This window comes from Lactuca virosa, chromosome 8 (assembly GCF_052849685.1).
Source record: "Lactuca virosa cultivar CGN04683 chromosome 8, Lactuca_virosa_CGN04683_v6, whole genome shotgun sequence".
Classification (NCBI taxonomy): Eukaryota; Viridiplantae; Streptophyta; class Magnoliopsida; order Asterales; family Asteraceae; genus Lactuca; species Lactuca virosa.
This window is the reverse complement of record NC_136433.1, coordinates 373,018,600-373,041,938: the sequence shown is the minus strand read 5'-3', so window position 1 is coordinate 373,041,938 and position 23,339 is coordinate 373,018,600. Positions and strand designations below refer to the sequence as shown.

General features: G+C 30.1%; 2 protein-coding genes across 4 annotated transcripts; one reads left to right on the top strand and one right to left on the bottom strand.

Moving 5' to 3' along the window:
• The first annotated feature begins 726 nt into the window (after positions 1 to 726).
• LOC145129420 (nucleolar GTP-binding protein 1-like) lies at positions 727 to 3,827 on the top strand. The gene is made up of 3 exons (XM_079064119.1): positions 727 to 870; positions 1,532 to 3,560; positions 3,643 to 3,827. The coding sequence occupies exon 2, from the start codon at positions 1,553 to 1,555 to the stop codon at positions 3,557 to 3,559; it is 2,007 nt and encodes a 668-aa protein (XP_078920245.1). The 5' UTR covers positions 727 to 870; positions 1,532 to 1,552; the 3' UTR covers position 3,560; positions 3,643 to 3,827.
• A 3,386-nt stretch (positions 3,828 to 7,213) lies between these two features.
• Positions 7,214 to 8,185, bottom strand: LOC145133600 (Cox19-like CHCH family protein). Of its 3 annotated transcripts, none has more exons than XM_079068525.1 (4): positions 8,054 to 8,185; positions 7,725 to 7,855; positions 7,575 to 7,620; positions 7,214 to 7,480 (listed from the first exon to the last, which is right to left on the bottom strand). In XM_079068525.1, the coding sequence occupies exons 2-4, from the start codon at positions 7,821 to 7,823 to the stop codon at positions 7,410 to 7,412; spliced, it is 216 nt and encodes a 71-aa protein (XP_078924651.1). In that variant the 5' UTR covers positions 7,824 to 7,855; positions 8,054 to 8,185; the 3' UTR covers positions 7,214 to 7,409. The 3 variants fall into 3 exon arrangements, with proteins under 3 accessions (XP_078924651.1, XP_078924650.1, XP_078924652.1); XM_079068524.1 differs by having other exon boundaries at positions 8,050 to 8,183; XM_079068526.1 differs by having other exon boundaries at positions 7,725 to 7,903; positions 8,050 to 8,174.
• Positions 8,186 to 23,339: the final 15,154 nt, after the last annotated feature.

Below are 23,339 nucleotides of genomic sequence, written 5' to 3'. Positions count from 1 at the left end.
CTTGTTGTTTATGAGAAGTCCCATGACGACGAAATATGGACGTGATGATAAATTTGTGTAACTACAGATGGAAAATTAAATCGATTTAGATAGTCGGATAATTTGTTGTAAAATTGCATACATAGACCCAAAGTAATTCCATAACCAATTGGAACTGATAACATGAGATGCATATTTGATTGAACGATCGGTTATTCAATTTGTGAAAGAGGGGCATGACAGTGAAATTGTTAATAAATTTATTGAAATTAAACCTAATTTCAGAAATTCAAAACCAAGAATTACAGCAGGATACTTGAATCTACTTCCAAAAAGTAAGCTTAATTTAATTGTACTATAAGATTAAACAATTAAACAGTAATCTTGATCTCTTCGTTCATTTTTTCCTTAATCATAGCACTCAAAGATCAGTGAAGAACCTTATACTATATATAACTACATATATGGATCATGAGATCTATTATAACACATCAAAAAAAAAAATTAAGACTAAATAAACAAATTCTAAATACTTTGATGGGCAAAATTTTCTTTTTATAAAATTCCACCTGTAAAGTCTAATAAGGGCTATTCGGTGCTTTTGTAGTTTTTATTAAAAATGGATAACTTTCTTAAAGCCCAAAATGTACTTTTCAGTTAGCCCAACAATTATTTCAATAGGCCCAAATAGCTTACAGCCATGACAAGTTGAGCCTTGCCTCAATTCTTGTAGCCGTCATATATTTGTCGTATAAAAGCGGTGCCCTAAAATCTTACTACTTTTGTAGGGTTTTTGCGCCCTCCTCCTCTTCCTCCTCCTTGACAATCGCCTGCTTCGTTAAGTCCTCTGTTTCTGGCTGTTGGATTCGTCGTGTTTAACGGATATTTTTGGTATAGTACTCTTACAAACTTCTTTCATTTTGTTGGAATATCTGTTTGTTCGTTTGATTTATGGTTGTTAATCTCGATATATGTTCATTTGTTTCTGGATATAGCTACATGTATTTATGCAAATTCATGCCTGTTTCTGAAGTCGAATTGATTTTTGTATCTTAGCTCAGCTGGTGGTATTGTGCTCGTCTCCTGTGTTATAGCTTATTGTAGTTAGCAATAAAAAGACTAACATTTTGTCATGATATGAAATTTTGTTAAGAATCGTTTTATTGCTGCTAAAATTATCGCCATCAACAGTTCAACACAACTAGTTACGCCTCTTAATCAGCAGCATAAGAGTTAATTGTCACTCGCCAGTTAAATTGACTAAAAGTTTTTCTTTTGTCCAGAAATTAGGAGTCGGATACCTTTCTTGTATTTATCAATAACACATTCTTAACTTTGTGGAGATTTTTTCAACTATTAATTTATGATGAAATGAATTTGAAAAACGCTGTAATATAGCTTTAGTTTACAAGTCCACTAATTTTGATCTTCTGTTGAATTCTCAAACACCAAAGCTTCTTGTATCGATTGAAACCACTCAAAACTCAAAACAGTTCATAACAAGAGATAAACATTCATCAGATTTCTGATATAACGACTTGTGTTTGTGCAGTTTTTGCTTAAATATTCAAACATGGTGCAATACAATTTCAAGAAAATCACAAGGGTACCCACTGGAAAAGACTTTGTAGACATAGTCCTCAGTAGAACCCAAAGACAAACCCCAACAGTTGTCCACAAAGGCTATGCAATCAACCGAATCAGAGGTTTTTACATGAGAAAAGTGAAGTTCACACAAACGAATTTTCACGAAAAGCTTTCCACAATTGTCGATGAGTTCCCAAGACTCGATGACATCCATCCTTTTTATGGCGACCTTCTTCATGTCCTTTACAACAAAGATCATTACAAACTTGCCCTTGGTCAAATCAACACAGCAAGAAACCTCATTGGGAAAATAGCCAAAGATTATGTCAAGTTATTGAAATATGGTGACTCACTTTACAGATGCAAAGCTTTAAAAGTTGCAGCCCTTGGTAGAATGTGCACAGTGACAAAAAGAATTGGGCCAAGTTTGGCTTATCTTGAACAGATCAGACAACACATGGCTAGGCTTCCTTCTATTGACCCAAACACTCGAACTATTTTGATTTGTGGGTATCCGAATGTTGGAAAAAGTTCTTTCATCAACAAGATTACAAGAGCAGATGTTGATGTACAACCTTATGCTTTCACTACAAAGTCTTTGTTTGTTGGACATACTGATTATAAGTATTTAAGGTATCAAGTGATTGATACACCAGGTATTCTAGATAGACCTTTTGAGGATAGAAATATAATAGAAATGGTTAGTATAACAGCTTTAGCACATCTCAGAGCTGCTGTTTTATTCTTTCTTGATATCTCTGGTTCTTGTGGTTACACTATTGCTCAACAAGCTGCTCTTTTTCATTCGATTAAGTCGCTCTTCATGAATAAGCCTTTGATCATTGTCTGTAACAAGACGGATTTGCAATCTTTGGAAGGGATTTCGGAAGATGATAAGAAGTTAGTTGAAGAGATGAAGTCAGAAGCAATGAAGACTTTGGTTGTAGATGGTCAACAAGTGTTGTTGACCATGAGTACTTTGACTGAAGAAGGGGTAATCGCGGTAAAAAACGCAGCTTGTGAGAGGTTGTTAGATCAAAGAGTTGAAGTCAAAATGAAGTCAAAGAAAATCAACGAGTGTTTGAATCGGTTTCATGTTGCAATGCCAAAGCCACGTGATCAGAAGGAAAGACCTGTTTGTATACCTGAAGGTGTTCTTGAAGCTAAAGCCATGGAAGCTGAAAAGGTGAAGAAGAAACTGGAAAGAGATAATGAGAATGAAAATGGTGGAGCTGGTGTTTATTCTGCAAGTTTGAAGAAACATTATCTTTTAGCTGATGATGAATGGAAAGAAGATAACATGCCTGAAATACTCGATGGGCATAACGTGTATGATTTTATCGATCAAGATATTCTACAGAGGCTTGAGGAATTGGAGAAAGAAGAAGGGCTTCTTCAAGAACAGGGAGATGGAGAAGATGAAGAAATGGAAGGTGAGGATTTAACTCCAGAACAACAGAAAGAGCTGAATGAAATAAGAAAAAAGAAAAGTATATTAATTCGTGAACACAGAATCAAGAAAAGCACAGCTGAAAGCAGACCAATTGTTCCAAGAAAATTCGATAAAGATAAGAGATTTACATCAGAAAGAATGGGGAGACAGCTGTCATCATTAGGGCTTGATCCATCAAAAGCAATGAAAAGGGTGAGAAGTGAGTCAAGGGGTAGAAAGAGGGAAAGGTCATCTGATCATGGTGATGGAATGGATGTGGATGATGATGAAGGGTCGAATAAGAAGATGAAGATAAGGTCAAAGTCAAGGTCAATGTCAAGGTCAAGGTCAATGTCAAGGCCACCTGTGCATGAATTGGTTCCAGGTGAAGGGTATAAGGATTCAGCTCAAAAGGTGAAGGCATTTAAAATGGGAAAGAGTTCAGTTCACAAGAGGAATAAGGCTGCTAAAAAGGGTGAGGGCGATAGAGTCATTCCGACATTGAAGCCTAAACATTTGTACTCTGGGAAAAGGTCAAATGGGAAGACTACTAGACGTTAAGGTAAAATTTGATTTTATATATATTTTTTTTCTGAATTATTATTTGTATCATTTTGTTTAAATTGTGTTTTGTGTTTTTGTAGGATCTCTGGTTTTTTTGATCGGCTTTGGTGGAGAATGTTATGGATCTTGTTAGCTTTTTCGTTTTGAAGTTAAATGATTTTGGTTGTGGGTTCTGAATATTTTTATTTTTTTGTTAAGACTTTTGTTAGACAGCTATAATATTTGGATCTGAGTTTTTACTGGTTTAAGGTGCCATTTTTGGTGATTTTGCTGTGTATTTAGTTTTTTCATATACAGGACATGGACTCGATTCCAATGTTAGTTTTTTCAAATGTGGTCGTTTTAATTAATATATTATTTAAAATCCGTTATCTAAACTAAAATAACCTCTTATGTTGGTTAAATTAGTTTATATGTGTTTGTGTGTGTATAAATGATAGCGTATAAAACAAAAACAATATATAGAATGAAATTATTTTTCGCAGTTTATACATTATAAATATACAAATATACACATACTTGAGTTTTAAAGCTTTACCATGCTTTTGCCTAGGCATTCCTAACATGGAACAATCAATAATGAATCACGAATTGGGGCATTCGAGGAAGTCTACTCAACTTGATAAGACTTCCAAAGAAATTTACAAACTTAAACCTGGACAAATGAAACGTAAACAGAGACAAGTCAGCCGGAGCTGCAATGTTTCAGGAGTTTATGGCCCAACAAAATGCTAATAAAAAACGTACTGTTGAATTATTAGAGTCGGATACAAGTATTGTCAATCAAATGCATGTCAATCAAAGTCAAGATTTTAGTATAGGTGCAGTTGTAAGTTTGATTAATCGAATGGTTGATGATGGGATAATAACAAAAGGGGGCGAGTTGTCGTGCTTTTCAATGTGTTTGTTTGAAGATCCGGTAAAAAGAGAATTGTTTTTAACTCTCCCCGATGACGCAGGTAGGCTAGCATGACTGAATTATAAAAATAATGTCGGCAACTAAATTTCTTGATTAAATGTCATCTATGATTTGTTATTGATAGGATTATTTATTTATTTAATTTAAGTATGTCGTTTCATTTGGCTGTTTTTCTTAACTATTAATGCTACATATTGGCACAGTTTTATTTTAAATTTTATTGCTACGTATTGTTCTATTTTCAAAATTTAATGCTATATATTTTATGTTTATAATAATCATCTTGAATAGATACATGTGCTTAAATGGAAATTGAAAAGAAGAAGAGAAAGAAATTTTACTGTTTCAGACTGTTATTAGATTCATACTCTGCAAGTGTTCTAGCTTCTACATACTTTTGTAAATATATATACAAGGAACCTTGTATGACATCTCCCCAAACTAGAGTCTTGGATGAATGAAATTTTAAATGGTCATCATATTCTTTGTGTCGATACATTTTAGAATGCACACAAATGTGTTCCTACAACTAGGTAAAGAACTTGAATTAAAGTATGAATTGGAGTCAAGTGATTTGGTAATAGTACATAGTTATTGAACCTTTCCTAGTTTTGAAAAAGAACAATTTAGACAATCAATTTTTTATTATTATGTTTATATTTTATATTATTACAAGATGTTCTTTTATGTAATTTTACGTGTTTTAAAAGCTTTCGGCTACTTTTTCCGAACACTAATATAACAAATAAAAGCAACAACTATCAGCTACCAACTACCGGTTACCAGTTACCAGCTACCCGCTACCAACTACCAGCTACCAACTACCAGCTACCAGCTAGTTTTGCCGAATACGCCCTACATATAAAGTTGTTTGCATTCCAATGCATGTTAACATGCAAGAGAACAGTAGACGCTTTGTGTCATTTTTTTTAAACTTTTGACCCATAGATGTTTAAAATCTTTTCGAGTAAGTATAAAATTTTGTCAAATGGTCAATCAAATGCGCATTTGCTCTTGTTATGCATACTCAAACGCCTATAAAAGGACTTTTTTTGTTGTCCAGTTTCACATACCAAATACTTTCTTAAGGGGATGAATACTACTACAAAGTTATCCAAGACACCAAAAATATCAAGAATATTTTAAAAAGACAGAAATCAATAATTTTTCCATTTCCTTGCGAAGAAAATGTTTAATCTACCATAATAAATAAAAAGTCTAATTTATTCTATAAGTTTTGGGATGTTTACAAAAATGATTTTGAAATTTGGAAATATGTAGAAAAAACCAGATTTTTTTTTGGTTTGACTTAAGTGACCATTATGTCCGGAACTAGACATTCGAACTAGCTTTATGTCACATTACAATTACATTTTCTGAAAGTAAAATGTATTTCATATTAAAATTTTGGATATACGTAATCCGAAATTTCAAGAACAGTTCGGAGACTAGGAGGGTGTTTGTGAATTCATTTTGAACTTCAAAAAAGACTTTTAGACAACATGACTTATTGACTTATGGTTGTAGGGATGGAAATTTCACCCGACACGATGGGGAACCCGATTGACCCGCCCCAATCGGGGACGGGTATTCCCCGCCAAAACGGGTACCGGTTACGGGGCCGTGGATCCCCATTATGCTAAAACTGGGGATGGGGCCGGGGCCGGGTATAACAATCTCCAACCCGCCCCGCCCCCGCTTTGATGACTATATATATATATATATATATATATAGAGAGAGAGAGAGAGAGAGAGATCATTTATTGAATTTGAATTAAGTCCACTAAAATGAAATGATCTATATTAGACCATCAGAGATAGAGTCCCTATATCAAATTATGTTTCCAATTTCAAGAGTTCATCAATCGTCACTTCGTTCGATGATCTGTATACCAAATCGTCACTTTTTGTTTTGATGCTTGTTAAACTTTATGATTGTTGTAAACAGAATCAGATTATGGCATCTGGTTTTGATAGGTTATTAACCTTGGTTTTTTTTTTGTAAGTTGAGTTTATTATGTTGATAGATTGGGGATGGGCCGGGGATGGGCTGAGGAAAAGCCCAAAATACAAAGGGGAGAGGATTTGATTCTCCGCATCCGTCGGGGATGGGGATGGGGACGAGGTTAGACACTCGGGGATGGGGACATGAAAAAGCCCAAAACCTACCCCATTTTCATCCCTATATGGTTGTAGAAAATGAAGTTTTTTAAATAGTGTTTGGATTAGCTTTTGTGGTGGGAAAAGTCAATAAGTTATTTTTTAAAAAGTGTTTATATTAACTTATACATATTTTAAAGGGTATTTTAGCTTTTACAACACAAAAAGTTATAAGGAATTTTAAGAAGTTAGAAATTATAACTTATTGAAATTTCCTTTTTAAAGGCTTGATGTCAAGTTATTTTCATATTGTCAAACATTTTTTTTAATTTACTGACATTTCAAAAAGTCAATAAGTTAATAAGTTGTTTCTAAATGAAATCTCAAACTACTCTCTGGATCAACAAATATGAAATTTTGATAAAATGCATGGTTTTTTACCGGGATTTTAACAAATATGAACGATCATTTGGAAATGGTGGTCTTTTATGCTAACGGCATAAAAGCGCATTTTCTAACGAAATATATTTTGTTTTTTACATGTTGTAAAATATTAACATAAGTCATTTATTTTTTATGATTTGCATGACATTGCTATAACTAGATTGATTTTTTAGATTACAATAATGTAATAAAAGGAAATAAAAGTATGATCCTATAATAAAGAAATTAACAAAAGTACATTGCCATTTGTTGCATTTAACTTTTGATTTATTGCAGCAAGATTGCCAATAATGTAATAAAAGGAAATAAAAGTATGATGCTATAATAAATCTCTTTTAGGGCTTCATGCAAATTATTATCTGTTGCCCATTCGCATTTATACTACTAACTTCCACCATTTGTGCGAGTTTTGATATTTTGTCTTCTCTCATTGCAAGCTTTGAGATCTTGAACTTCTGTAAATAAATGCACAATGTAAAACAGTTAGAACATTCTGGAATCAAATAGCAATCAATGAATTGTTGTTACAGATGATATAAGGAGCATTACCTTTCTGGCAAACCTTCCAATTCCTATTAGAATTAACAAGACAATCCTGAAAAGAATTGTAAACACCAAATTTCAGATTCCAGAGTTTGTTTTGGGGTTAATGAAGAATTTCAGAGCTATTTTTTTTTTTTTTTTTTTTTTTTTTTTTACCTGTAATAATATATATAGAGAAGAGCATTGCTGGAGCTGCTTCACGTTCTCATCATCCTCATCTGCATCGTCCTTGTGAATCATCGGTGGTGGATCCATTTTTTATTCGATCAACTTTAGAAATTCCAGGTCTATGGAAGGAAGGAGATCGAAATTAGGAGAAATACTGAATTCAAATTCTGAAAATTTTGTAAATTAGGTTAGGTTTTGAGACCAGGATAACGCATCTGAATTATTTCTGATGAGAATGCGAAAATGGTGAAAGAAGAAAAAAATGGTGGAGATATAATCGGAAATAGTGTGAAAGAGAAGTGAAAAAGCATACAAACTTCTTCTCCGTCAATCCGTCGGTGTCGCCGCCGGCTGAATGGAAGAGGGAATATCTTGGCGTCTGCACCTTCGAGCGGAGGGGAGATGAGGGGTTTTACAAACAGAGAAGGGTACAGATAATCTTATTAGGTTTAACCAATAACCTTTATTTATTTATTTATTTTTATTATTTTAAGTAATTTTTAAGGTTTTTTATCGTAACAACATTTAATAGGGATGAGGAAAGGCAGGTACCCGGCCAAATTTAATGGAACCGGTTACATCAGTTGCTAAAATTTTAGAACCGGTTCCGTCCGGATATCCGCTTGCTAAAAACTTTCACACTAATTTAATTCAAAATTCATAGAATTATTAAAAATTGTCAATTTAAAGACCTCATAATCATTATTTTGAAAACTTCCAGGTATAAAGAGCATGCCCAGTTCCCAAATACTCCAACCCATATAAAGTTTTCAATTCAAACATTAAGCTGGAGTGGAAATGAAATACCGCATATTCTCCATTTATAGGCTAAGCAATCATTCAAACTTTGATGTACCAAGCAATGTGGGATAGCCTGCATTCTCCTTATGAATTCTCTGTAGAGTCCATTTCCAGACGAATCTAGAGCACATCCATTGCATTGGTCTAATAATAAACTAAAGATAATTACAATATGATTTAATTGTATTTCTTATTAATTCTTGATAAACCTCGATACCTTATTAAAAAGTTTAAACCTGACTCCAATATTCAAGGGACTTGAGCTTTATTTCAATATAAACAAGCTAGTGTTCTATATATTAGAATTCTTTTGTTCTATGTATTAGAATTCTTTACTAATACTCCCCAAGAGAATATCATTCATGTTCATTATTTTGTATGTATTATTTTATTGAATGAACAACAATGTATCCATAATTCCTATTTAATGTGCACAAATAATATATATATATATATATATATATATATATATATATATATATATATATATATATATATATGGAAAAGTTCAATAGAGAACCATAATTATTGGTTCTTCAAGGAACCAAATCTTTTTTTCAATTTCTAGAGCTTATTGTTTATCGAAAAAAAAAATCTAAAAATATCTAAATTCATATATTAACATTGTGAATGTGAAAAATATTTTTCGGATTCATCGTATGAATCCGGATTCACATTGTGAATTTTCAAAGATTCACATTGTGAATTTGACGTAAAAAAAAATTCGAATTTGATATCATTGGAAAAAGGATAAAAAGTTATGAATTTCTGTATTTTTAGTTTTTTTTTTTTGATAAAAAATAAGTTTTAAAAGTTGAAAAAAGATTGGTTCCTTGGTTAATTATGGTTCTCTATTGAACCTCACCCTATATATATATATATATATATATATATATATATATATATATATATATATATATATATATATATATATATATATATATATATATATATATATATAAACCGGTTCCGGCGGGTAGCGGTTCCAAAAAAATGAGAACCGGAACCGGAACCGCTTAAGGCGGTCCAAAACTTAAGCAACCGGAACCGACGGTTTCAAGGCAGTTCCGGTTCCGAAAACGGGTACACTGTTCCGATGCTCACCCCTAACATTTAATATTTAGTTTTAAATGCCATTTTTTCTTTTTTTTCTTAGAAAATACTTGTCATCCTTTCCATTATTTTTTCATTATTCACATTTGAAACAAGTTAGCCGGTAAAAAATATGATCTGACATTTGGGTCTAATTAGTCAATTTTAGAAAGTTCATATGTGATATTCCACAATGTAAAGGGTGTTGTTATTCCCGATTTTCAAAAGTCAAAACGAATTTACTTATTTTTATCAAAGTCACAAATAAATCGGGTTATAAATAGTTTAAGTTACACATTACTTTCAATTTTAATCCTTTATATTTTTAGATATAAATAAATCCACCGTATTTAATAGATTTCACATATACAGTCCTTTATTTTATATATCACGTTATATTAAAAAAAAATATACTATTTAACATAAATAACTTTTATATACAACCCTTATTATAATTAATATATATATTATATTATATATTACAGAGACGGTCCACATCTTTAGAAAATTAAAGAATTAATCCGTACAACCGTACCTAATAGAAAATCTAAATATTACTCCCCCTTATATATTATATATTATAGAGACGATCACATTAGTTTTGTATATTTGCATATTTGCTCCGTAAACTTTCATAGTTAAACATACAAAACCTCACAGGAATGAGCATGAGACGGTTTGGGTCGGTTTTTGGCTAAAACCAAACCAAATCATAGAAAGTCGGTTTTTCGGTTTTTAAACCCATATAGGTTCGGTTTTTGCATGGTTCGGTTTTTCAGTTTTCCGAGTTGGGTTTATGGGTTTTCGGTTTTAAACCGTGGGCTTATGAGCTCCTGTTTTTTTTTTTTTTCTAGTTTTAGGTTCAAACCCAGTGAAAGTACATTGCGATAAATAGTATTATATCTACTTTAAATATACTAAAATAAATAGTACGGATTCTAGTATTCTAAAAGCATAAAAGTGTTCAAAAGATCAAAGTTTAACACCATTAAGATTTTGTTGAAAATAAACATAAAGTACTAAATGGATAAAGTCCAAAGTCTAAAACTAAAAGTTTAAACATAATAAATAATTAGATTATAACCCGCGTTAAACGCGGGGAACATAAATTAAATAATATCACATTAATAGGTGATATTGTCTTAGGTGGAATTTTAATAAAAAAATGTTAGTTAGATTTATTTTTAGAGCTTTGAATCAAATTTGTTAAATAAAAATATTAAATATTTATATTAGAGCAATTTGATTTTTTAATACAGTAATTTTTAACATAAATGATCCACATGATCTTTGTTTTATCACGACATGATGTGACTCCTTGATTAAAACATGTTGTGTAGTAACTTTATGAATTGACTCTGTTCGGTGTACCAACCCTCATGGAGGCTCATATGACTCTTTTCATATTGGCCCTGTAAAACCAAAAGCAACAATAAGTTGTTATATATACCAGCAACCTTAAATTCTGCAAAAAAAAATCGATAAACATTACAATTAAAGTGCATTGTCATAACCGTAAACATCAAATTCAGACAAGTAATTTGGTCAATTTCTAAAGTATTTTTTTCCTTATAAGAATTAAAATATGATTTTTCAGGCTACGCCCAATCACATATACATATCTTTCGATCAAAGAAATTATTACAAAAAAAACATGTTATGAACAAAAATATAATATTAGTTTCATAATTTGCCAAAGGTTAACACTAATAAATAATAATGAACTTTCACAAATCTTGCATTTTGGTCACCACATCCAACTAACAAATGAAATTCAGTTTAGTGGATTGATTTAAAAAGTGCATCCATGACTTCTTGTAGCTGAATTTGGGGAAATGCTAAGACCTACTAAGATATAAGGGAGCGGTCTGTGAGGCTACGGTTGGTTTATGGAGGGCATTACAAATTCAAAATCGTTAGCACATATCTTTCATACATGCTTCAATTATCAAATTTAGATCAAAACTTGTCAAAATCAAATTATAAAAAAAAAAAAAAAACCAGATGTGTAACCTAGCAATCAAACAACATATTTTTCATAGAAATAAATATCACAAATCTACAATTTACACATTATATAATATTCTTAAATTATATCTTACATTTTCATCTTTAATGGTCACTAACACCTCTTTCTGCCCTATTGTTGTGACATGAAGGAACTATAGAGTACACATATGCTTAATCGTACCGACAACAATCAATATTTTTTATGATAAATATTGATATAAGTTTAAATTATATAATAAAAAAAAGTAAAATAAAATGAGGGTAAAAATAATCCAAAAACTATTTAACATAATGTATATTTCATAAATGAAAGTTAAGTATATAAACCTCATCTACTTGTTGGAGATCAACAATAGCATGAAAATCAAACTTATGAAGGAAATCGTCATTTGTAGAGTAGAGGATGGAGGAAAAAGCATTGCTACAATTAGCATATGTGCTTTCTGTACTGGCTTTGGCAAGAAATCTTAACAATAAAGAATATGTTATTTTTGTTGTTTTAAAATAGGATCATTGATGAAGATCCTAGTCGTGGTGAAGCAATTTGTGACGAAGAACCGTTATGAAACGATGCATAATGAAGTTAGTATAAATGTATCTTCATTTATAGTAAAAGGAAGAATAATATTTTGAAATTTTTTTAAGGTGTAAGTTGTGAATCAGAGTAATGAACAAACCTCTATAATAAGATATTTTTCCACATTGAATAACAACTACCATAGGAGTTTGTTTGTTATTTTCCAAATAGTTAGCAAACTGTTGTGCATACCCATCCCAGAGTGTTACATTTATTTGTTTGCTTCTATAAAAATAAAAATAAATAAATAAATACACAATATAAAATGACATTATAAAGTAAAATTTGACACAAACGTTTGAAAAATAAACATACTCTAGATCTTCCAAGCTCAAATTGACTCTCTTTGATAATTTATTTTTCTTGTTCACAAGGGTTCCATTGGGAAGCATCTCCAATAACATCTATTATATAAGATAAAAAGTGGAAGAGTAGTATAAAAGTTTCGGTATGGTGAGTGATGCTAAATAACATAAGATCGTTGTATACATCGTTAGATTGTAACATATAAAGTAAGCAACATGTGTGTTCTCAACAAAGGCATCATCCAAAATGGGGTTGAAGTTTTTAAAAGAGAATCCATAAAGTGATCTAGTCCACTCATTGAATGGTGTTACTTTGGTTGTGATATAAATATTGATTTTGTTTTCATTATCAATAAAACTATTTTTGTTTTGATTAAGACCAAGTCGTGGATTTTAGATGTAGTAACAACCATTCTCATGAAGCAAATTTTTAAATCTTTCAACCCTTCTATTAGTAACCTCTACCTCTACCTTCCTTCCCTAAATTCACAAAAAACCAGTTTATATATTGTTATATGTGGTTAGAATGAACTTGTAAGAAAATCATAAATAAAAAAAATTGTTATTACCTGTTCATCAATGAGAATCATATCAATTTTTTAAGTCTTTGTTGAAGATCCATAAGCAAGATGTTTCATGAGACGTATTATTCTTACTCTCATGGTAAATTGAATTTTTGACGCATCAAGTTGGTCTATGAATGTAATGTTGCTTTGAGCCATGTTTCTGTTTGTGAAAAAACTAATCATTGTTAAACACATGTGACTCAACCAAGTAATATGGACCGGGTAAAATAGGCAAAACAGGAACAATTCAAAATCATAGGGTCAGAGTGAAAATATAGTTTTAGGGATTCAATTTTTAACTTCTGACATAATTCAAGGACGCCGAATGTAATTTAGTCTAAAACATATAATGTAGAAAGTCTTTTGTATGTAATCAAAATCAAATTATAAAAATAAAATAAAATTCTTATCATCAAAATATGAATGATGTTATATACTTTTAAAAAACCTCATAATGTAAACCTAACAATAAAGTAAGTATAAATAGTTTTTTCTGATGCTCATCAGAAAACATATCAAACAGTAGAAGGGGGGCAGTAGTGGCAGAGGTAGGGATATTTCAGGTAAAGAGAACGTATACATAGGTGTTGTTCTACCCTCATTCACCATGCAAATAGTATTCAATGTAGAGGAGTATTTATTTATGTGGTGTATAGAAATATACCAGTTCCATTCATTGATATATATACCGTTGTAGTTGATTCATGATTACATTTGATTATACAAGTTTCAGGAATGTTTCAAATAGAGGATATAACGTTGATTATACATAGACTCACAAACAAACATAGGTTAACACATTAAAAAAATCGATATAAAGGATATAATTTTGTTTTTGTAAATAAATGAAACTAATATGCTTAAAGTAGATTGATTAATTCTTTTCATGGCCTCTCAACAGGAATACAGTAATAACAGGTAATAAGAACAGAGTAAATGCAAGAAATTGGAGAAGAATAAGGAGAACAAAGTAAATAAAGAACCTGGAATAAGAATTGGAGAAGAAGATCGCTGAAGAAGAACACTGTAAATCGTAGGATTCAATCCAAAATCCTAAGAATAACCACTTCAATGTAATCGTATATATACGGTGTTTTTGAATAAAAAAATCATTATCTTCCAAAAAAATTGGGATCCTAAGATATTATCTTGGAGATTTTTGGCTATTCGTTTGGAAAAAAATTAAGATATCAGTTATATTGATTCAAAATTTCAAATTAATTGACTTGCTTATTTAATGAGTTTTAAAAGTCAAACCAATATCTCAAACTGGTTCATTTTATGTGAGATATACTGTGAGATAAATTATGAATAATATTGATTTTAATTTTGACTCTCAAATATTTTGCTGATTTAATGGGATTAGATTAGATTTTATAGGTTAATAACCGAATTATTGATATGCTTATTTAATGAGTTTTTTCAAAAAAAGCTAAACGGATTTGAATTTTGAAGCAAAAAACTATAAATAATGAAGTTAAATTATAAACAATATTAATTAGAGAAACTCATATTTGGTACATAAATAGAATGATATGCTTTAATTGATAACATAATTGCTGAATTTAAATATTCTATAATTAAATGTAATTGTGTTTGAATTCTATTTGGGGAAGATGATGTCAGCAATTTGATCTAAGGGTGAAAAACAAACGATTGAAATAATCAAAGGCCCTGATTGCTCTATTGGTGAATTAAAGGTTCTCTTTTAATAATATTTAGAGATATATATGTGAGTCGGTTTGGTTTTTATGGGCGGTTTTGTACGTCAAAACTGAACCAAATCGTTATTTTTCGGTTTTTGTAAAATTCAAACCTAAACCGTCGGTTATTGCTTTGGTTTCGGTTTCGGTTATTTCAGTTTTTCGATTTTTGGTTCGGTTTTTGCTCATCCGTAAAACCTCACTTGCGTTCCCCTAGAACAGAGAGAATGCAATTTCTAGTTATTTATAATATAAATTACATATTGATATTTATATAAAATAATATAATTATATTTTAATATTAAGAGTAAATTATATAATTCGTCCCTCGTGTATGTATCAAAAGACATGTTCAATCCGTATTTTTAAAAATTAATTTAGACATTCCCTTATATTGTAAAAAGATACACATTTTATCACTTGTAGAATAAAATGACTATATTGACCTTCTTTATTTCTTTTTTCATTTATTTTAATGTTTCTGAATATTTTTAATTATTAAAAAACATTATTAATTGTTGGGCACACCTTCACTCCGCCCACCCGCCTATTTTATCTTAACATTTTCCCTTCCGAATCTTTAATTATTAAAAAACATTATTAATTATTAAAAACATTATTTCTTTTTTTATTTTATTTTAATGTTTCTGAATATTTTTAATTATTAAAAAACATTATTAATTGTTGGCCCCACCTTCACCCCGCCCCACCCACCTACTTTATCTTAACATTTTCCCTTTTGAATCTTTAATTAATTGTTTGACAATCGGTTTGGCGTCAACAACCAAAAAACACGATTTAACTGATGTTGACACAGTAAATCCTCTTCATTGGAAACCGTTTACTTCTCCATCAATCGGAAGCCTGTAAAATGTATTACTTCTCAAGATATGAGTCACTGTTTTTTACATTCATCCTAGAAATTGAATTTGTTGATAAAATGAAATGATATGTTCAAATATTACATTTATAACCATTCTATTTAAATTATTATTGTGTTTCATCGATTGGGCCTTTTATTTCTGCGTTTTTTTAACCTCGGTGAAACGCCGATTCAAACATTTTGATTTTTGATTTATGGGTTTCAAGCAGTCTAAAGATTATTAAAAATAGAGGACTTTGTTGTTTATCGGTGATTGAATATGATTATGAAGTGGTGACTATTGGTGGTTGACGGTGGTGAACGAATGTTTCGTTCCAAAGTAGGCTGCTGGTGTTGATCGTAGGTTGTGGTTGTTACATCTTTGAACAAGGAGGATATGAGTAGGAACATGTGGTGAAATCAATGGGTCTCAATAAATAAATCAATAAAATAAAATATAGAAATAAATTATATAAAGTAAAAATAATTTAAAAGAAAACAAATAAAGACAAAATGTTCGAAAATTGCTTTATTTGTGCTAGGCCAAGCCTTTCATTTTTATAATTATTATAATAAAAGGAAAATGAAAAATGAAATTGTAAAGGTTATATCCGTGATTTTATATATTTTTAAAAGGGATTGAACTAAAACCGCAATCAAATGAAAGTTTTGGACTAATGATGCTAGTCCAAACATTTTTGGAGATTTTCAATAAATACCATATTGATTATTCTTGCAATTTTTTTTTCTCTCTCTCTCTCTCTCTATATATATATATATATATATATATATATATATATATATATATATATATATATATATATATGTTTGGAATCAACAGTAAAAATTACTCCTGGCTATAAGAACCATTTATGCAATTTATTTTAAATATATGAAATCAATGGTAATTAAATAAAATGACAATGTATAAAATTATAAAAGATTGATTTTGTAGTTAAAATAAAAAAAATTAAGAAAATAAAAATTAAAATAACAGTACAACGAAATATGAATTGGTAAAATGAAAAACTAAAATATAAATGATTGGCTTTGTAATTATAGTAAATTAAAAGGAGAAGATATGAAAATGTAAAAAAGTTAAATTTGAAACAAATAAATGGATGATGTGATAGGTCAATTTTAGTCATGATAGTATTGAAAGTGGTTTTTTTAGGTTTTCAAAGTGGTTTTCGGGTGTGAATAAAATCCCCCAATGTAAAAATACAAAGAAATGTTTTATTTTTTTTCACCTAACTTGTCTATGATATAAGAAGATGAAGGAAGAGTATGAATTAGGGTTTTTAACCATCGTAACCATTATTGAGATTACACAACTGCTATCTAAGGTATTTACTCTTTGGTTTTTGTTTTATTTTTGCATGGCCGAGAACGATCAAAAAACTATTTATGTGAGACTTCATCTACACTACAATGGTGTATTTGTGTGATATCCTTGCACATATGTTGGTGGTGATCATTTCCTATTTATATGTAAGGAAATTTTATGTTTTTATTGAAAGAGTCATTAGGGAAGAGGTTCAAAACCTATATTACTACATCCCTAACATGCCTTTATTTAGATGTATTAGTTTCATAGTAAATGATTTGGGCTATGCCAAGTTTATAGATATTGGGTATGAATATAGGGAGATTTTATTTTATGTTGACCATATTGGGAATAGTTTGGAGGAATGACGGGATGATAAAATAAATCCATTTGTTAGTTAGGATGAAAGCGGTCTTGTAGATGAAGGTACACCTAAAAATGAAGGAGCCCTGTCAATGATGAAGGTAAACCTACAATTAATGGAGACCTAAGTTTTTGAAAATGATAAAATACATTTGAACAAGACCAATGGTGATGAGTTTCTTAGTAAGCTATGTCCTTCTGAAGGATATAATGCTGAATGTGATGAAGTTGAAAATGAAGGTGTAGAAATCCATTCCCTTTTAAATCCAAACTTGCATTGGAAGAGACCGGTACTTGTTCTTAGGATGAGATTTGAAAGTCTGAAGTAGTTGAAAAATAGGTTAAGTAATTATGATGTAGCACATTGATACTAACTATGCTTCAAGAAGAAGGAAAATAAAAGGCTTTTTGTAACTTTTGTCATCCTCTCAAGTTTTCCAATGTAACTTTTGTCTTTCATTACTTTCAACTCATATTTTAGAGAGTTAAAAGCATTCATGTAGTGTTCAGACAACTCATCATCTATCCACCTACCTGAAGTACTTACATTTTTCATTGCCATCTGCAACTACAAAGTAACAGACCAACCAAGAAATGAGTTTACATAGAGTAGCTACTTCTTTGGATTTAAAACTTTAAATTTCAGATTATCGAGTTTAGTCATTTTGATTCAAAACTCTAAATCTAATATTATCGAGTTTATAACTGAAGAAGACGACGCTTTCCCTAGAGTTCACACATTTGTGAGACCCGCACGCTGGATTTTTGTCGGGCCACAACACATATTCCATGCTTGCCTTAGGATTAAAACAATTACACTACGCCGTTCGGTTCGTTAACAAAACAAGTGTTTGGTTCTCTGAGCTTCGTGATCCGGATGAAGATGTCACATGTGTATCTACGTGGACAATAACCACATCTGTAATGCAAAGTTAAACAGACTTGTAATCGTGAGTTTAAAGATATATGAGTGCCTTATTTGACATGTATTTTTCGAGTTTGAGGGTCCATACCGACCAAACAAAGCAAAAATGACCTTTTAAAACCAATTGTTAAAGGTTGACGGGTTTATATGGTATTAACCCTAATTTTTATTATGTCTTTTTAGAAATAAAAAAATAAAAGAATTCCATACATAATCATTTTGGTGTGGTGGCGGTTCTTTAAACAATTTTGCAAATCATTCTAAAAAATTGGGTTAATATTTTTGCTATTTTTTTCAAAGGCTAATATCATAAATGAATAACATATTGTTTTCTTTTTATTTTCTTTTTCAAAATATGGTTGTTTTGAAAAAAAAAACTTATAAGTTATAAGGTATCAAGGTAAGCAATTGGAATATTTGTTAATTTAAATTGTGGGTATTTTTATTAACAAAAGATTCACTTATTAACCTTGTGATAATACTTTGTTACCCATTTACAACATCAATCTTTTTTTTTGAAGTAGTCAGTAACATTATTTCACCCATATTGATATTTTGGGGCTTAACATACAATAATATATAATATATTCAATAATGTAAGTTGTAAAAATGGTCATTCAATTTTGTAATTGTTTAAATCGGATTTAGCCAAAATGAATGACTGTGATACCTCTTGTTTATATATATATATATATATATATATATATATATATATATATATATATATATATATATATATATACTACCTTATAATGTAAATCTCATATTTCTAAAAATAGATCGAATAAAATAATAATATTTTTTTAAGACGTCCAAATTTTTAAGGTGAAAGTACAACCATCTCTCATTAAAATAATATTAAAATTTTAAACCATCTATATTTTGAAATCTTATCCACCTTTGATATGATGTATCACAGTAACACCCCCATCAACTCGGCTTACCAATTTTCCATATATCTCGGTAAATCCCTTCTTTTTAGTTGAAAGTAAACGACTTCGGTTCATTTAAAGTGGGAAACCCTGCAGATTAGATGAAACCAAAAGTCCCGAACTAACAATTCTTCTTTATCAATTTCTCTCTCAAAACTCCTCGAACAATACGGCTGCCGCCACAACTCCCCTCCATCACCATCTTCACTACAGCCATCACCACCATCGTCACTACAACCACCGTTTACAGCCACCACCACCTTCACAACCACCATTTGCAGCTGCCACGATATTCCCTCCGCCACCACCGCTTTCTTCATCTCTCAATTAGTGTATGTAGCCTCTGAAGATGACTCTTAGTAATCTTTAGATGTTCTTTCATGTAATTGCTTTTTATGTTTTCGATATTAAAATGTGGAAATTTTGGATGAAGAGTTGAAAGGTTTTGAAATATGCAAACCTTAATATACATACAGGTTCGATTTTTTTTTTCATTTTACTTGTGTTTTAGCGTTTGTTTTGCTATTCTTGTGAGATGTTTTTGACTGATCAAGGTTGTAAATCGTAGTTTCACAGTTCGGGTTTTTTGCTCTTAACCCTGTTTTCTTTCTTTTCTGCAGGTCAAATGATTCAAAAATATTATCAAAGGAGAGTTGGGTTTTCCTGGTCATCTCTATCCTTATTTCTGTTTATTTCGTTTTCATTTTTTGGGCATTTTAAAACTTTGTCTGATATTAAGAAGCTATGGAGTTTATGGAGTGTTGTTGTTGTTAAATGATGTGCAAAATCATGAACTATTGAAGGATACTTTTTGATGGAGTGCGTGAAAGATGGAAATCGTAGGCAAGTTAGAGCACCTGCTCTCTGATGATTGAGCGGTGATAGTAGGTCTATGATCTGCAGACAGATTCGAACATGACTCATATCTTAGTTATTGCTTTAATGTATGTTCCTATATTTAATGTCTACGCTTTCATATTTATCATTTCCTCTAATGAATAATCATCAATACTTTTAGGTTGGTTGGTTGGTGGGTGGGCTGGCTGGCTACTATGATTGATATCTTAGGTGGTGCTCCTATGGTGGATACAAAAAGAAGTGATATGTGCTTAATCTTAATTTCTTCAATTTAGATTTGCAGGCACTTAAAGTAAGTTTATTCATTTTTTCTATCTATCCACCCACTTGAATCGTTTATATTAGCTACAAACAAGTATAAGTGCTTAATCTTGTTTTTTATAGGACAAACCAATGAAGGATGACATTTATCTTCATTTTATGAAATGTTTAATAGAAGGTATATTATGTATTTATGTGTCTAATTTTCTTTCTGGACACCATTTGTTTGATGAAATTACTCCATACAAACATGTTTATTACTACCTAATTTACACACAGATTGTTAATGTGAATTATTAAACCATACATTCAGTAAACTCCTGGAAGCATATTTCCTCTTTCTTTTTCCTTATGTGAATTCAAACTTTAAAACTTTTCATAAGTAAATTCATGACATTTCTTTAGTTTATGACATGTAGGCTAATTTTGACCATAAAATGATGGTTGTGGAAGTATTTCATTGTATTAAAATGATGGTTTTGGAAGTATTTCATTGCTATTGGATCAAAGACAACCCATAATCATCCAATCATAGTTTGACATTTTAAGTAGAAAAGGTATGTTTATTAATTTTCTTGATTGTTGATAACTGTCATTATTTGGGCTGATTTCTATGCCTTTTCTATATATAGCTTTGTATATTCACAACGGCCCAAACAGAGCATATATGTATATCTGGTGCTCCAAACGAAGCAATTTTTTATATATTCTTGAGCACATTTCAATATCTAGTTTCATACCAATTTATTTTTTCTTAACTTTATTTCTCTTTTTCTCCCTACAGCCATAAATGTTCAGAAGAATGTTGGGTTGCTAAATTTAAAGTAGCTTGCTATTATGAGTAAAAAAATAGGATATTGTTTAAGTTTGTTGATAAAATAAAGTTAACTGATATTATGACTTATGAGTTAAATTAAACTACAGTTTGGAATTTTGCTAAAATGGAAGTAGCTTGCTATTATGAGATTTTTTATATGTTGCTAAAATGGAAGTAGCTTGTGTATTGGGCTTGAAATCAAATGTCATCCCTTCCAATTATGAACTCTGTTTATTGAAAGGTTTATTGATTTGATAGTAGTGATACAAGTATCACAATTTCATTAAGAGTTTTTTGCTTTATTTTTTTGGTTTTTGAATTCTTTTAATATCAATATCAAATATTTATAACTGATCAAATTGTGTTTTAGTCATCAAGAAACGTGGGCATCTAATAGTTAATTTGATAAGTTATTTTAATTTGCATATTAATAGTTAATATTGTAAGTTATTTTTATTTGCATATTCTAAGATGACTTTGGGATTAACAATATTTATTCATTTTTATATTTTCAAAATAAGTAGATTTTTGATCCTTCGGCAATTATACCATCTCCGTGTGAGTTGAATTTTGGAAAGTCAGCATACGTCATTTCCTAACCTGATAACATTATAAATTCAAAATTTAAGTTTTAAAATTCAACATCATAAATTTAAGTTTTATAATGCAAGTACCACTACTAATATGTTAAAAATGAACTTGGTATATATATGTTTAACAATATGTGGGCTTCCATGTTCCATATACTTTGCTTTATAAATTACAAAACCATGGTTTATTTCATATTTTAGAGGTTACATAGTTAATATCATGTAATTCTATCAACCTCTTAAAACTTTTATGTTTATGGTTTATACTTTCGAAGTTATATAATTAACAACGATAAATTTAGATTTTACTATTCTAAATATATATCTGGTAATGATTACAAAAAGACCCGTAATAGAAACGAATTGGTTTTATCAGTTCGAAAACTACAAACTTACATTACGTTTTATGTACATATGACAACTTGAAGGAAATTTTTTATCTAAAATTTAAAAAATAAAATTTAAAACAAAAAATAGAACAAGAAAAACATAACTCTAAAGTATGATACGGTGAAACTCAAGAAACAAACGAAATGATTTTTAGACCTAAAAAACAAATTAAAAACAGGGTGAAGGTGGCATTGTTCTTTCAAATATTTTTTTTCTCCAAATTTCAAAAGGAAATTATTTGAAGAAAGGAAATTAATTAACGCCTAGAGAGTATTTTCCGAAATGAGACTAATTTCAGTCCGTTCTTAAAAACCCAAAGAACTTTATAATGGCGGCGCAATTCAGGATAACAACATAATACCAAAACAGTGTGTTCGACCTTTGTGTGATGCAATCAAATTTTGATGTATTATATGTTCTTTAGAAGATCACATGTTTCTGTTTAGAAACTAATCGTTGAAACGAATATAATCGCCAAAAGAAACTATTTGATGCAAGAAAACTATTCTTTCCGCAAAACTGCCTGATAATAACAAGTATATGTTTTGTCTTTCTTGAAATATATAACATGTTTTCAAATAGAACTAATTGGCGAATGAAACTATTTGTCACCGCCGCTTTGCGCGGGTGGACGGCTAGTATATATATATATATATATATATATATATATATATATATATATATATATATATATATATATATATATATAGGGTTAGGTTCATGTGAGACGGCCTAATTTTGTGAGACCGTGAGACGCAATCCTAGCCACTCATTTAGTAGATAAAACAAAAACATTTTTAAAATGCAAAATAATTAAAAATTTTCGAATTTTTTTTTCAATATTATTTTCGAAATATATATTTCCCAAAAAAAAATTACCAAAAAAAATAAAATAAATAAATAAATACATTTTTTACATATTCTAGTAGAATATTAGAATATTCTACATATCTGGCAAATGTAGTAGAATATTCTAACATTCTAAAAATCACATTAGAATATGTACAGTGTAATATTCTATTAGAATATTTCACGTATTTTTCAAAAAAAAAAACGGTAATTTTTTTTATTTTTTTAGGTAAATAAAGTTCCGAAAATAATAATTAAAAAAGAATTTTTGGATTTTTCCTTTTATTTTGCATTTTAAAATTATTTTTAGATTTGGTCTCACGGTTTCACAAAATTAGCATGGTCTCAAATGAACCTGAACCTATATATATATAT

Coding starts and splice junctions, on each gene's coding strand:
- LOC145129420 (XM_079064119.1), top strand. CDS start 1,553: ATGGTGCAATACAATTTCAAGAAAATCACAAGGGTACCCACTGGAAAA.
- LOC145133600 (XM_079068525.1), bottom strand. CDS start 7,823: ATGGATCCACCACCGATGATTCACAAGGACGATGCAGATGAGGATGAT. Junction 7,621..7,724: donor CTCTATATATATTATTACAG/GTAAAAAAAAAA, acceptor AATTCTTTTCAG/GATTGTCTTGTTAATTCTAA. Junction 7,481..7,574: donor TTGGAAGGTTTGCCAGAAAG/GTAATGCTCCTT, acceptor ATTTATTTACAG/AAGTTCAAGATCTCAAAGCT.